The 15,954-nt window shown below is 35.2% G+C and overlaps 1 protein-coding gene across 1 annotated transcript in view; it reads right to left on the reverse strand.

Annotated features, from left to right (window-relative positions):
• LOC114652853 (aldehyde dehydrogenase 1A1-like) overlaps nt 1–15,954 on the reverse strand; it is a 40,378-nt gene that overhangs the window by 20,739 nt on the left and 3,685 nt on the right. Inside the window, exons 2-8 of the mRNA XM_028803160.2 lie at nt 14,217–14,321; nt 11,350–11,490; nt 10,515–10,644; nt 5,752–5,813; nt 5,160–5,288; nt 3,449–3,562; nt 1,451–1,553 (exon numbers count right to left, since the gene is read on the reverse strand). Coding sequence (XP_028658993.1) covers nt 1,451–1,553; nt 3,449–3,562; nt 5,160–5,288; nt 5,752–5,813; nt 10,515–10,644; nt 11,350–11,490; nt 14,217–14,321 — 784 coding nt within the window. The remainder of the gene's footprint in view (nt 1–1,450; nt 1,554–3,448; nt 3,563–5,159; nt 5,289–5,751; nt 5,814–10,514; nt 10,645–11,349; nt 11,491–14,216; nt 14,322–15,954) is intronic.

The raw sequence follows: 15,954 nt of genomic DNA on the forward strand, positions 1-15,954 counted from the left end.
GGGATTGGCAAACAAAGCTGGAAAACAGTACAAAGTAAACCGGAAAAGTAAATAAAAACTTAATGCAGCTCTGGGCCTAACTATGCAAGTCTTGAGCCGGGCCTACCTTGTGTGGTGAACTTACATACTTACATCATCTAGCAATCACTCCCTTTTACCAATCCTGGCACTCTCTGTTTCTCCCACTTTTTCCTTGACTATGGCGTCTCTTCCTACCACCTGTTGAACCATTACCCTGATCCACCCCCTGCCCAACCTTGCAACCCTGTCACATGCTCTTGGTGAGATATTGGACTGGCCAGGCCTTGTGAACTTCACAAAAGAAGATCTGAGCTTAACACAAGAAGAATCATAGAATTCCAGATAAGAGAGCGTTTTCTTTCTTGCTTCTACAAACACAAATGTAGTCAAAAAAGGAGAACTTCGTTACCACAATACTTATGTAAGTCAACCTTTATGGAAAACTATGGGACAGAAAGAGCTTTAAGTATGAATAAATAAAAAGGTGGCGCTCTGTGTCTTTTTTACTTTCTAATAACATCTCATACATGGTGTGGGATATGGCCGGCCGTTCATCCCGGCCAATACCCCCAGGCTGCCAGGTGGAGCCCTTCTTGCAACATAGAGGTGCCCTGGGTTCCAGAAGGGCATCATGGACATTGGAGTTTTCCTTCACAGCCCTGCTGGATACCATGGGGGCCACCAGAGGACGCTGCAGGGAGGCATAGGGATTTTTATTTGCACTATAACCCGGACGTACATCCTAGTCACAGGGACAGAAGAAATGACATACTTCCGGGATGAAGAAAAGGAGCTTTTCACCTGACCCGGAAGTGTTAAGAATCACATGGACTGACGGATCAGAAACACTTCCGGGTCAAGCACTTTAAAAGGACTATGGGAAATCCCAGCAGTGAGCTGAATTGGGAGGCAGGGTGACTAAGTGTCTGGGAGTGAAGGATTGTGTATTGTATTTGTAATTATTGATTTATTGAAGAGTATTGTGGAGTGGAGGGTGCTTTGTGCATTATTGTTCAAATACATATTATATTTGGACTTTTATCTGGTGTCTGGCATTTGATCTGAGGGTTCAAGGGAGCGATAGTGCCCCCAATCTGTCACAATGGTTCACCCAACTATTGGTCATTTAGCAGCAACACAAAGCTTAAAAAGTAAGAAAAACATTGAACATCTAAATTCAGCATGTTCATCTAGACTCATTATAATTACAGAATAATTAATAGTTGAATAGGAACCCTTTATTGGCAGTAAAGTCTTTACAAAGCAATCAGCATCATGAGTAGACAGTCAAGATAAGTAAAACTCTACTGTATTGATACTTTTTATTGACATTGTATACTCTACACAATATTTATACTAGCTGTACATGTAAAAGCAATTAAACCTTAATCTACAAACTGAACTACAATTCATTCAATATGAAACTCACCGTCAGCATCAGCGAATACTATATTGGGGTTTTTCCCTCCAAGCTCAAGAGTTACTCTTTTCAGGTTGCTTTTTCCAGCAGCTTCTTTTATCAGTTTTCCAACCTAAAAAAGAAGCATGATGGCAGGGCAAAGACTTATTGAACTAATATTTTAGTAGTAACAGTAGAAGTGGTGGTAGAGGTAGTGGTACTGGTAGTATTATCAATTTACAGAGTACAGTGAAATTCTCACATACACATAATATCTGACCAAAATGCCACACACATTGACACTCTCTGGCACATTCACAAACAAGAATGTATGGTATTAAAATAGCTTCTTTTTATTTAAAAGAAAATATAAATGATCTTGCCTGAAATATTTTAACTGTGAAACACATTTAATTTGTGTCCTTTTATATTCTGCATTTGTTGAAAGTTAAATAACTTTCTATAGGGGATTTACTTTCAGTTTTTATTTGAAATTAAAATGCAGTAACACAGGCACAAAAGGGGGACATTTCATTATATAAAAAGATGCTGTGGTTTCAGTCCTCCAAACAAGAAGAGATTTCTTTTCAATATAATAAAAAAACAATGTAAAATTACATTTTATATGAAAATTCCAGGAAATCTTTAACAGAAGAGTTTTATGCATTTGTTCATACAGATATAACTTGGAGAAACATGTATAAAAGCAAACACTATCCTATATACAGTAGCTTAAGATTGTAGTTTATCTTAAATTGCATTAATACATGTGAAAATATCAAGATTTATATGTGAGATACATTTGATGTAAAAAAAAATGCATTCCGTCTTGCAGAAACCTTATATCTTGCAAATTTGACATTACAAAAAATAGTTTGTTGTTTCAGTCCACACCACTAAGTGAACCTGTGCAAATAATTGTACTTGTAATTTGATGAAGTAAAGTAAATTAATTAATGCAATCTAACAGTAATATTATTTCAAATTAAACACTGAAATGTATTTTAGCAATCATTTAAATGCCAGCCTAATTTTTAACAAATCCATACAGTTTAATTTCTACTGTTTTTCTGTTTTTAAATTAGTGGTTGTTTTGAACTAATTGTGTAAACATAAAGTAATCATGCAGTAAAGACTTAAGAAATAAAAAATATTTAACATTTCTTTTTTATTTTGTTTAAGATATACTGAAAAGCATAAAGTCTTTTGCACAGGTCAGCCCTTTTACCCATATAATAATAAGTTAGACTGAGTGATATTTCAATGTTATATATTTAATTATTTCATTGATCAGAAATGAGTAATAAGTTGCACCTTTCAATAAAATGAAAATGCAAAATTCAATAACTTAACAATATCGAAACACATATATTGCGTGAATGTGAGTTACTGTCATAAGTGTAATCTCCAGTTTAGCTTAATTTGCGCTGAAGATCTCTAAATTGTAGCCACTCAAAAAGAAGATTACAAAAGCTGATCCATTCTATTATTTACTGTATACATTAATCACTAATATCTTTTAACAGTAATTTGAATTCGATAGTTCATTGTAAATTCCTTAAAGGCAGTGGTTAAACAAGAACATGCCCTAGTATGTTGAGTCAGTTTACAATAAAAATTAAACTGAAGTGAATTCCATCACTTGTATATTCTAAAAGAAATTCCCTGCACAGTTCTCTAGCATTTGAATGTCAAATGTTTGTGAGAAGATTATTAAGCAATAAAATTAAAAACAACACCTCTAGCATAGTGAAAAATATGATTTTGAAAATTTTAATGATATCTTCTTCGCTGAAAAAAACAGCTAATACTGCTGAACCGCATTCATTGACAGTGAAAATCTGAGTGGATCTACCACTCCTGCAGAAAAGAAGTAGTTACATCTATACATTTTCTAATCCTTTTATCCAGTTCATGATCACAGAAGAAAATTACCATATTCCAATTTTCAGTTTAACTCCTGCTTGTACGAGGAGTTTTTCAGTAATTTACAAAGTACTATAAAAGAATTGTCTAATGCTTTATTACCTTTGTTGATCCTGTGAAGGCTACTTTGTCAATGTCCATATGATTGGCTATTGCAGCTCCTGTTACTGAACCATTTCCAAACACAATATTAACTACTCCAGGTGGAAATCCAGCCTGACAACAAAATCAAAAATATCCAAATGTAAAATGCATAAACATTGCTTATGTATATCAACACGAGAACCTTTGGAAATCTTCTGTCACACATTACATGGAACAATATATCTGCTGTAATTTTTTATCTCAGGATCCATAATTTAAGACAATATGCTGCATGAACAATACTGAATATATATTTCACAGACTTTAAAAGCTGAATTATATATACATATAAACATATATATGTATATATATAAATATATTGTGGCGTGTGAGTCGTTGTCTTGCACCCCAAAAAGGAAGCTGAGTCTCAGTACTTTAGCAAAACCAGCTTTATTCAGCTTGAAACAGGTACAGCTGGGATATTTATTGCAGCGGGATCTACCTCTCTGCTATACACAGACACAGCAAACAGGCAGGGTCTGGGCCAGGTCAGTGGCAAAGCTATACTGTTCCCTGCATTTATAATGTTCCTTGCATCACCAATCGGCTACAGGTGCGATCTCGATCGGCTCGTTGTTGTTTCTGTGGTGCTATGCTGTGGTGCTGCGAACCTTCAGTTGCCTGACAAGCAGTCCTTCACAGATGCAGCAATTGCACCTCGGCGTGTCGTCCCATTTGTCCAAAACAGTTCCAAAACCTCACCTCGCTTTGCTCGCCCCCCCCCCGTCTCTGGATGAGTGCTTAATGCTCACCACTTCGCATCTCTGCCGCTCGCGTTGTGAAGGGGGGGAGGCTGAACACATGCTAATGAGATGCGAACAAACTAGGTGCTGGCTTGCAGCTGCTGCTACCCAGCTGCGTGTTCTGCATGTTGCGCTGCACGACGATCACTTAAAAGCCTGTACAGCAGCTGTCCAGCTGGACTTCAAAGTGTCTCCCCGAGATGATCATGTCTCGACCCAAAATTTTTTTATATAATAGATATATATACTGTATATACTGTATATAGATACACACAGTATACATATGTTAGGCACACACATTATTGTAGTGCAGAGTAACTTATTTAATAAAAAAACTATGTTACTAAAACATGTTGGTTTTTCCATCAGCAAAACATAATAATCCTGTATGCCTTTACTTTGACAGTTCTGTTATGTAATATCATTTAATTTAAAGCATTTACTATCAGTGTTACATGTGCTTGCCAAAAGTCACTTAATGTGGCTGTTCTGCAGTGGTAAACAAATACATGTAAACAGTTGAAATTTATCCTGCTTTTCAGGTTGTCTAGGAAATAGGAATTTGACAAATATATAACCATTTACACATATTTAGTAAAATACTGCCTGTTAAATCTGTGTATTTTTGGCAAAGATTAGCGAAACATTGAAAACACCTTAAAACACTATAATGGTTCTGTTATTTTAAATTATGCAATGGTTTTCATAAGAAGATATACCGCATACTTCTCTGATCCTGTTACTCTAAAAAGCATGTTTCAAGAAATCTAATCTTTGACTCTTTTTTCATAAAACAAAATAAAGTCTAAACAAAAATCTGTTTGCCTCAGAATGGAATATTTTAAACTGAAACAACGCAGTTATCTTTGGTATTTGAAATATTTTTTTAAAACCCGTTACATCACAAAAATAACATTGGATTTTACCTCTTTGATTAATGACGCCATGTGGAGCGCAGTTAATGGAGTTTGTTCAGCAGGTTTAATGACTACTGTATTACCACAGCACAAGGCAGGAGCGATTTTCCACACAAACATCAGAAGAGGAAAGTTCCACTGCAAAGAGTGATACAGGTAAGGCAGGTATCCTGCTTTCATTTGCATATAGAATATGATAACAGAACACTGGTATATAAAAATAAACTAATTTAATTGGATTACTTGTTTTGTCTCTTTTCAGTGATGTACAGATTAAATAGCAAAAGAGAATGCTCTGGTGGCACGTTCAAACTTGCATGGTTCCATGTGTTATTTCAGCAGCTACATAATTATATTTTGTAACCCCCATTCACATCATCACAGAGGAACAGAGGATGTTTCAAAATATTTTCACTTCCTGCAAATTTTCCACATGGAGAAGCACAAAAACACACATAGTAACTGCTCTTTCCTGTTTTAATATTATATATGACTTCATGACTACTTACTGCATATGTGCTTGTTTTATGATTTCCAGTGTGTTTTCTAGATACTAATATTAACAATAAAGCAATAGAATGTCAAACATAAAAATACTTACTGGAATGATTTGACCACAAACTCCAATTGGTTCATGTCTTGTAAAAGTAAAATATTCTCCATCTATAATTTTAAAATATACAAAAATATTTTAAAGTACAATTATAAAACAAGGTTGCTGAAACAAGTGTTATATTTAGTTTGTATGATACAAATTTGAATTAACATCCCCCTTTATGTATTTTAAAATTGTATCTCTTAAATTCCAGGCCTCTTTTTGGTTATTGACATGAAGAAATTATTAAACAGCTGTGACAGACATGTTTATAGTACCTTATATTGTATCATATGTGATTATATCAAGTCCAATGTGATGAAAAGATCCATGAAAGGTGCATTGCATCGCATTTCAATTTGTTTAAATTATTTTTCAAATCATGTTAAAACTGATATGATCCATTTCAGTTTATCCTAATCTCCACTTTTAAAACTAGAATTTTGGCACTGTAAAAAGATGTAAATTAAAAATACTTTAAAACCAAACTTAAACCAAAGAAAGGTCTAACAGAAGTATAGGAATCAAGTCACCCTTCTCTAATCTACAGTCAATTTCAGGAGCACATACAAAGGGATGCTCTGATCCTGGAACACTACAGTGACTACAGGTTTTCATTCTAACTGTTTTCTTAATTAGTAATTAAAGAAAGAAGTTAATTTGCTGCTAATTAACTTATTTGGCCTTAATTGTACTTGACTTGCTACTTAAGACTCAGACCCCTTAATTGTTTCTTTTTTCCTTAATTAGCAGCCAAACAATAATGAGATATGAAGCAAAGCACAAATGACCAGCTAACTTATGACAATTGTACAATATCTAAAAATAAAGAAAGGTGAAGGCCTCAGTAATGTTTATCTGCTTATGTCCACAAAATGTTTTTGTGGTAGTAACACTTAGAAAAAAGAAAATCAGCCATTTTAGAAACGTTTGCTATGGCAGAATGAGACCACCAGCAAGCCATGAAATTATATACCTGGTTTAATTAACAACAACTATTACTAATAAAGGAAGTGGTCGGAGTGAAATTTGTTGGAGTTTGAGGCCTGGACTTAGCTGGTCATTTGTTGGCTAATTTCACACCTCATTTGTGTCTGATTGCCATTTAAGGAGAAAAGAAGCAATTCAGTGGATCGAGTGTTACAAAAAAGACAATTACAATGAAGGGAAGTTAATTAACAGCAATAAATTAGTAACTGATTAAGAAAGTGGCAGGAAGGAAAACCTGCAGCCACCACAGCCCTCCAGGATCAGAGTTTGACACCCCTTCTTATATATAAACGTCTACGTGTGGAAGTGTGTGTGTCTGTCCGGCCCGGAAGTGAGAGTTGGAGTCGGGGTAAGGGCTCTGCCTCCGAGGAAACAGAAAACTTGCTTAGTCACTAATAACACAAGTGAGGCCAGCATGTCAGCAAAACAAAACCTCAGAAGAAAGACAAAGTCGCTTAGCCGCTAATATCTGAAAAACGGTATCCCTTTTACTTTTACTCCCGCCGCTAATACACAAACGATGCAAGCACGTCAGCAAAATGAATCCTCCTAGGAGAGAGATGCCCAGAGTAGTTCCTTTCAATTACCTGACACCTCTCCATTTCAATTTTTTTTCTGACGATTTCAATTGTTTCTAGGACCCTGGGCTCTTTACAGCACGGGCTTACACAGCTAGCATATATATAAATGCTATTTTGAAAAACTAAAAAATAAATAAATAATAACAACTCACCGCTTTAATTTGGCTTTTTTGTAATTAAGGGTTATTGTTTCTTATTACAATATATATATATTTCTAAATATATTTGTCACTAATCACTACTTTTGTGTTTTACGTTTTTCTGCATTCAGTTGGTGCCACCTGCCCAAAGCAAGTTCGTAAAATACCCAGAAAAGACTGGGTTTCATTTTGACCTTGGAACCCCCAGAAATATATTTTCTCCAGTAACCTTGCTGGCAGGAGTTTTTATTTTCCTCCAATCTCTGGCAATTTAACTATACCATTTGTTTATTAGGCTTGAAATTAACTCTTCATTTTTACAGTCTTAAAAAACTTTTAGAAATAATCTTACTTTGTTTTTCAGTTTCTTTTTTGTAACTCTCTTGAGTTAGGTATTATAATTGTAAAGCAATTTGAACAAATTATGTATATGAAAATATGCTATATAAATAAGCACAGTTGTTGTTATATTCTTCACACTGGTACACTTATACACTGTAATGTATTCCCTCCTCAAAAATCCTTGAGTGTGTAGACTCAAATGAGCATTTCAATATTTGCTTAGATCTTAGATAAGCACATACTTATTACATTTCAGTACTTTAGCTCTCACTTCTTGCCTGCTCTAATAGGACCACAAGAAACTATAGCTATTCTTGTAACACTGGTCCAAAAGCAGGGACCAACCCTGTACGTTTGCCATTTTGCCACAAGGCACAGTCAGACACACACTCTTTTGACAGTAACAGAAACACAAAGTGACCTGACAGCTCTGCAGCTCAGACTCTCGCCACCTGTCTTTTCTCCAAACTCTGGATAATCTGACAATGAGTGTTTAAGAACAACTGCTATTATGTTTAAAACAGCTAACCAGGAGATGTATTTATTTGTGGAAATAAACTGAAAAATAAACAAAATTTCTTAGTAAAAGACTAAAAAAAGTCAAAAAGAGAAGAAAACTTTTTAAGGGTTGTTAGTGCATAGTGCAAGTCAGAGCATATAACCATAATCTGTAAGCACAGTCGGACAAAACATTTATAATATTTTACTAGAGCCAAAAACACTAAAAAAAGGAAAATGCAAAATTAAAGAGCAATGAGTCTAAATTAGAATGTCCCCTAATAGCCCATTATCCAGTTGTCCATCCATCCATCCATTTTCCAACCCGCTGAATCCGAACACAGGGTCACGGGGGTCTGCTGGAGCCAATCCCAGCCAACACAGGGCACAAGGCAGGGAACCAATCCAGGGCAGGGTGCCAACCCACCGCAGGACACACACAAACACACCCACACACCAAGCACACACTAGGGCCAATTTAGAATCGCCAATCCACCTAACCTGCATGTCTTTGGACTGTGGGAGGAAACCGGAGCGCCCGGAGGAAACCCACGCAGACACGGGGAGAACATGCAAACTCCACGCAGGGAGGACCCGGGAAGTGAACCCGGGTCCCCAGGTCTCCCAACTGCGAGGCAGCAGCGCTACCCACTGCGCCACCGTGCCGCCCTTATCCAGTTGTAGCGATGTGAAATACTTGAATTTTAAACAGAAAAAAATATAAATCTCTAAAGCAAAAATACAAAACTAAAACTCATATACCAAAAAAAAGATATGAAGCAAAACAATTTTTCTAAACAAGTTTCCCAATGCCTAACACACACACATCATTTACACCACACCAATTTAGAATTCCCAGTAATCTAAAATCTTAATCTTTAGGAGGCAGGTTGGAAAAGTAGCAGCTGTAGTAAACTTACACTAATGTGGAGATATAACAGGAATTCCACATAGAATTTGGCTGGCCAGGGAATCCAAGCTACAGTATTTCCCACTCCAGGCTAACAAGCAAACTTTCTACATCTACTGTAATTCATCTACTTTGTAATATGTGTTGCTTCACTCCACTTGTAAAGATTGTGGAAACACTTGTTCTTCTTTCTCTCCACTGTCTAGGATGCTTGTTCAGTCACTGCTGCCGATATCAAGTCAACCATTTTTCATTCACCTCTAAAGTCTTCCTTCATGCATGTCCTTGCAACTACTGTCTATAGCTGTGTGGTATCTTTAACTAGAAGAGTCTCAACATCAATATGTTATACATCAGACCTACTATTGTAAGATTCCTCTATCAGTCTTTTCATTTAGGGCGGCACGGTTGCGCTGTGGTAGCACTGCTGCCTGGCAATAAGGAGACCTGGGTTCGCTTCCAGGGTCCTCCCTGCGTGGAGTTTGCATGTTCTCCCTGTGTCTGCATGGGTTTCCTCCGTGTGCCCCGGTTTCCTCCCACAGTCCAAAGACATGCAGGTTAGGTGCATTGGCGGTCCAAAATTGTCTCTAGTGTGTGTGTGTGTGCCCTGTGGTGGGCTGGTGCCCTGCCTGGGGATTTGTTCCTAACCTGCGCCCTGGGATTGGCTCCAGCAGACCCCCGTGACCCTGTGTTAGGATATAGCAGGTTGGAAAATGACTGACTGAGTCTTTTCATTTATAGAGTTGTTAAATAATCATGAATGCCTCACAATGGAGCTGTTAAGCTGTTCTATCTGAGAATCTAAACTTTTCAGGCTAGGTTTCTTGACAAATAATTTTCCATGCTTTACTTTGGGCACAACAACAAGGACATGCACATCATTGTAACTTTCGCTGTATACACCACTATCTGTTTCCGCAATCCTCAGCCTCATGAATTCCAATTCTGCTGTGAAATGAGAACCCCATTGACTTGACTTGCTTTACTAAATGAATGTTCCTTTGTCCTAGAAACCTGCTGTCAGTTTTCCTTCACAACAGTGTGTTAATGCCTCTTCATATCTTACACAGGTACTCACATTAATCTCAGTTCTAGCACATCAGTTTCATTAGTTATTGTGGACAGCATAACAAAATTATTTTTGTGAAATAACTTGAAATATGGATTTAATAACTCTATTCCAGGTCTTGTATATTATGAATGTGGACATTATCATTTTCTGCTTTTCCCACATTCTATCTGCAATATCATTGCATCCATTTTTTTCCATTTCTTTCTTAACAACAATGTAACAAATACTACACCTACCTACAGGAATAGTTTTCCCTTGTATTTTGTCTGCCCAGCCACCATAATAGCGCAGCGTTTTAATTGCAGCAACCAAATCAATAAAGTACGCATTCAAGAAAAGCTTTCCAGTATCCATTGTTTCCATTGTCTGGAAAAGAGAAAGCTTCAGTGTCATCTCCATTATACCTCATATTCATATTTCCACATATGGTTTAACAGTGCTTAATATCTTAATTTGAAACAGAGAAAAATACCTGGGTTAAGTGTGAGTGTAATTCTGTATGAGTATGAGAAGTATGAGAATATGAGCTCTCATTGTCAACACAACACACAACCTTTCTCAGAATTAAACAGGTTGATTATTCAAAGCTAGCATGGTAAATTCATCATCTTATGCAGATTTAATTTTTTTGTAAAAGGTATCGATTACTGTAATTTTCTGGGAATTAAATTATATACTTCAGACAGATATTTCTATCTTGCTTGCTAATATATGCATCTTTTCTAATTTTCTCCAATATTAATTTGTGATATTAATAGTATATATACAGTATCCTTGTGGTGCGGATTAATCTCATTGCTAATCTAGACCTCATCATTCCTTATTAAATTGTAATTGTACAATCTCTTGTTCAGTAAGAACTTCCAAGATTCAAAGTTCAAATGGAAGATATTCTGTGCGTGGAAAGTGTGTTTGAGCAACTATGGATTTGTAGATTCAATCTCTGAATTAACATCTTGAAATTAAGCACAGCAATTTAAAAAAATGCAATAAAGATTTTTGACTTTACTGAATACCACCTGGGCACAGATGTCAGCAAAACTCCAAGTGCAGAAAACATTGTTAACTTACACTTAAAATGAGTTGATCTCTTTCAACCAGATCAGCCAGTTTATGCAGGAATCGTCCTCTCTCTGAAGCATCTATTCTCCGCCATGGTGACCCCAACTCAAAGGCTTTCCTAGCTGCTTTGACAGCTTTATCCACATCTTCCTGAAAAAATAAACATTCCATTATGATCATAAATCTTTTTGGAGGTACACAAAGCCTGTATTTATTTAGTAATTTTTTGTGATTAATTTTTTTTTTTTAATTATTATAACAGTTACTAAAAACATTAAACATTCCAAATAACTAATGCAGTACAATCATGATAGATCCCAGTCCATAACATTCCTTCATTTAACCTGTGTTGTCATATCCAAATCACACACAATTTCTTCAAAACTCCCACACCCACCCAAGTTATATATCATACTCTGGAGTTTCATATAAAGTGAAAAAAAAGACAGAAAGATAGAAAACCTTAAAAAAAAAAAAACAAAGGAAGTATACAAACGAAAGAAGAAATATTAGGTTATACTTGTATGCACAAGAAGTACACACAGCATACGCTCATACACGTTTAATGCACAAAAATAGGCTACGCCTCACCACACCACAAAAGATTTATCTAAATTGGAATATGCAGGATTTAAAAGCCTCAGGTATCACCCTCAACAGTCTGAGTTATTTAGAGGAAGCATCATTAATCCCAGCAGAAGATAGCCCCAAGTGAATGAAATGAAAAAAGATAAACTCCAGTGTTGAACATTTCCATTTTGAAGGTACAATTACTTTAGCACCTACAGAACCAACAAAAACACCCCAGTTAGTAAAAAATTAAAAGGAACAGAAGAGTCATCAGCAAGAAGTAAAACAAAGAAGTGTAAGATGATTTAAAAATTTATTTAAGTGGAAACAAGCATAAGACTGCAGACCAAAAAGCAAAACCATCCCGACACTCCCTGAGGACAAAATGCCAGAGACACCAAGGGAACATGAATAGCTCAACGGATCAATCACCAGAATCATTCAGTGATGCCATCACATAATAAGGTATGTTCTGTGATTTTTCAGGAAAAAATATTGAATAATTTTTTGTGTTTCCTTTTTTTCAATGTATTCATATTTTTATTTACAATTAATTATTATTTTTCATCATTGTCAGGAACACAGTATAATAAACATTTTGATAGTTGTTTGTAAATTGTCATTTAAGAATTAATTAATGACTTAAAGAAAGAAACAGCTTCCTTTAAACAAGTCATTGTAAACTCACTAAAGTTTTAGGAATGCTATCACTGCTAAGAACTTTTTGTTAAGTGTGTATTTGGGGAATATACTGTGGTAATCTGTGGTAGGGGGTCGGAGGCATTCATCAGTCTACATCTAAGCAGATTTACAAGTTGGGCTTTGCTGTAACTCTACGCCAGAGATTCTATGAGCTACCCCTCGACTGCAGGGCCAGTTAGTCTAAAATGAGAGGGCTGTAAGGCTAGCCTAAAGATGCAACGGGGTTGAGCTGAAACAAGAACTGATATGAAGTAGGGAGTTGGCTTATTCTATGTTGTGGCTGATTAGGATTGATCACTTAATGTTAGATCAAAATAATTTATTTCCTCCGGGGTTTAAAAATATTATGCTACAAATAATTGCGATCAGTGCTAAGAAAACTTGAAATTTATCTCTTTATGGCACAGTGAAATGTTCATTTTTCTTGTTTTAAAAAAGGAAGTCATGACCGACATACATGCAACCCAAGATAATATCCAGGACATGAAGATGCTGAATTAATTCTTGTGCAAATTCTGTTCAATATAAATTCAACCAGTTTCTTCAATAAATACTGTAATTCAATTCCATTTCAGTCAGAGAAATATGTAAATTAGTCATGTTAGTTTTGAGATCTGAGGTACTATCACACCTCCAAGGATAATCTGTCTTATTGGGGTCTCATGTGAAGTGTAAGAGTCTGAGCACTGCACACAGATGTGTAACCTGTCTTTATTTCCAACTACTTCTCTGAAAATGGTCCTCACCAACAAGTGGACCCATAATGTTATCTGAGACCTGCCTCCCTTCTCACACCTACTTGTTCCATTGCCATAAATGGATGTAAGTCTTTCTATACATCATCATTCATTAAACTGTTCTGGAGAGCACAAGACATGTCTGTTGAACCAACTCAATATTTAAAAGAGCAAAAATAACCATTAAACAGGGTTGCATATGGCAGGCCAACTCTTGTAAATGATTTCTGCGAGTTCTTATTTATAGAAACCCACCACAGTACATTAGGTCCAATTTAGAGTTTAGAGACAAAACAAAAGATAGATTAAAAAACACAGAGACAGGTTATTAGTATTTGTTGGAGATGGGTTAATGGCATGATAGCATGATAACTGTTTAAGAAACTCTCGGTGCTTTAGTCAAAGAGGTAAATGCATTTGAAATTGACAGCGGGTGACCTAACAAGGATGGGAATCATAACAAAATGAGCATCAATGCCTAAACAAATTGTGCTATCAGAAAATTGCAGCAAATTTCCAGTAAGTGTTGGGAAGCGCAATTCTCCTTCAAACAGATCAGTAAGAAGATATCCAAAGCAGTCTTTATCATCAATATCATTGGAAACATGAAGCAGTTAACCTGGTTTAATATTTTTGTGTAGAACAAGATGGGAATTAAGACCATAGTAGTCATAGATTTCAGTTGATATTACCGGACATAATGTAGAGTCAAATTCATTCTTTTGTTAGTAACGTCAGGAGCTCTCATCAAATAGATTTATATTAATGTACCTGCATAAGTAATTATGTGTGTGACATTTCTTTACTAATTCAATTACCTATACCATTATAAATGAATAATAAAATGTTAACAATAAAGTTGATTACTTTATCAGCTTCTTCAACTTCACATAATTTTTCTCCTGTAGCAGGATTGTAGACAGGTATTTTCTTGCCACAGCTGGAGTCACACCATTCATTGTTTATAAACAACTACAAAAATACAAAAACACAATTCCAAATTGAACATTTTAAGAGTCTGAAATCATTCCTACAATTAATAAATATTAATTAAGTCAGTTTTTTTTTATTTAAATAGGTTGTGCAAATTATGTAGTTTACTATCAGCCTCTTGATATCTTAATATTTACCATTTTATCAAACACATTGGGGACACATTCCATTTATTACATTATTTACAATGCAGAAAAAACATTTCAGTGATGTACAATTAAACATAAAGTACAACATTTTACATTTTGTGGTCTCCAGAAACATTTCCTGTGAATAAATTAGCTAAATAGTTACTTCAATGTACATTAGGCATGCTGTATGCATTCATATACATGTTCTGATCACCACTGTTTAATATCTTAGCTGAGGAAATCCCTAACTGCATTCTTCTGTTTCATCCTTCAAATGAAGCGATCGTTCCCTGAAGTCATAAAGGGATATCTGTGTAATCATCCTGTCTAGAAGCCATAATTAGATTTACACTTAAAACATCATAGATAAAAATTTTAATAAGTGAAAGGATAAGTCTTTATAATTAATCAGAGTGACAGGCGCAATATTTAACTTAATTAAGTTTTTCGGCTTTCGCCTATAATTTGGGTTAACTGGATCACTTTGTATCATTCATTTACCCATAAACTGGAAGAAAAAAAGAAACTACAGGACTTAACGAATTAATTTTACCAAACAATATAAAATGATTTATTGATGCAGTAATCTATTTATTTTAAACTTTTGTGTCCAATAATCTGTATACAGTAATAAGAAAGTTTCAAACAGGAGATTATCTTACTGTGATTATAATTCTTTCAGAATATTTTGTAAAGTGTGTATATTCATTTTTAACTGAAAAAAATCTGCCTTTTTAAGTGTTTATTTTTTATACAATGAAAATTGTAATAGAATTGGAATTAGCAGTGTATAAAGAAACGTACATATTAAGACAAATTAAAATCATTGTACTTAATATAGGAAGATTAATGTCAAGGATGTACAGATGAAAACTACCCCCTCTGACTATTACTTTTTTCTGACTATTCCTTTTCCTTATGGCCTATATGCCTATTATGTATGTGAAATCCACTAATGGCAGAGAACACTAACACTTGGAACATGGAATATTATTTTCATGTCCGGATGTCAGGGAAGGTCATAGTGAGGATGTACATTTCTCGCAATTTACAAAATATAATTCTCAATTCTCATTTAGTACACTAATTGTTCCCCTGCAGAATCACATTAAGACACAGGTTATCCCATTTCCATAGAGAGCTCATGTATTTGAATTTGGTCTTTATCGCCAGGCAGCATACTGTAGATGTTAGGAGTTTCTCTTGGTGTTGCTGTACATTCATAAACATAGTACACAACCATTAATTCAGATATCAGCAAAATATACAATAGATGACACCATCACAGCATTATATTCATCAGTTATGAATAACAACAAATCAAAACACAAATGTTTAACTTAATACCCTACCATTTTGTATGTCCTATATATTAAGAAACCACATTATTCAAAGAGGCAAATTTGATTCTTCATCAGAAAAACACAAATCATGGCAGACAAGAACTCATCAAACATAAACTTTGTATAAATAAAACATAG

This window comes from Erpetoichthys calabaricus, chromosome 5, assembly GCF_900747795.2.
Source record: "Erpetoichthys calabaricus chromosome 5, fErpCal1.3, whole genome shotgun sequence".
Lineage (NCBI taxonomy): Eukaryota > Metazoa > Chordata > Cladistia > Polypteriformes > Polypteridae > Erpetoichthys > Erpetoichthys calabaricus.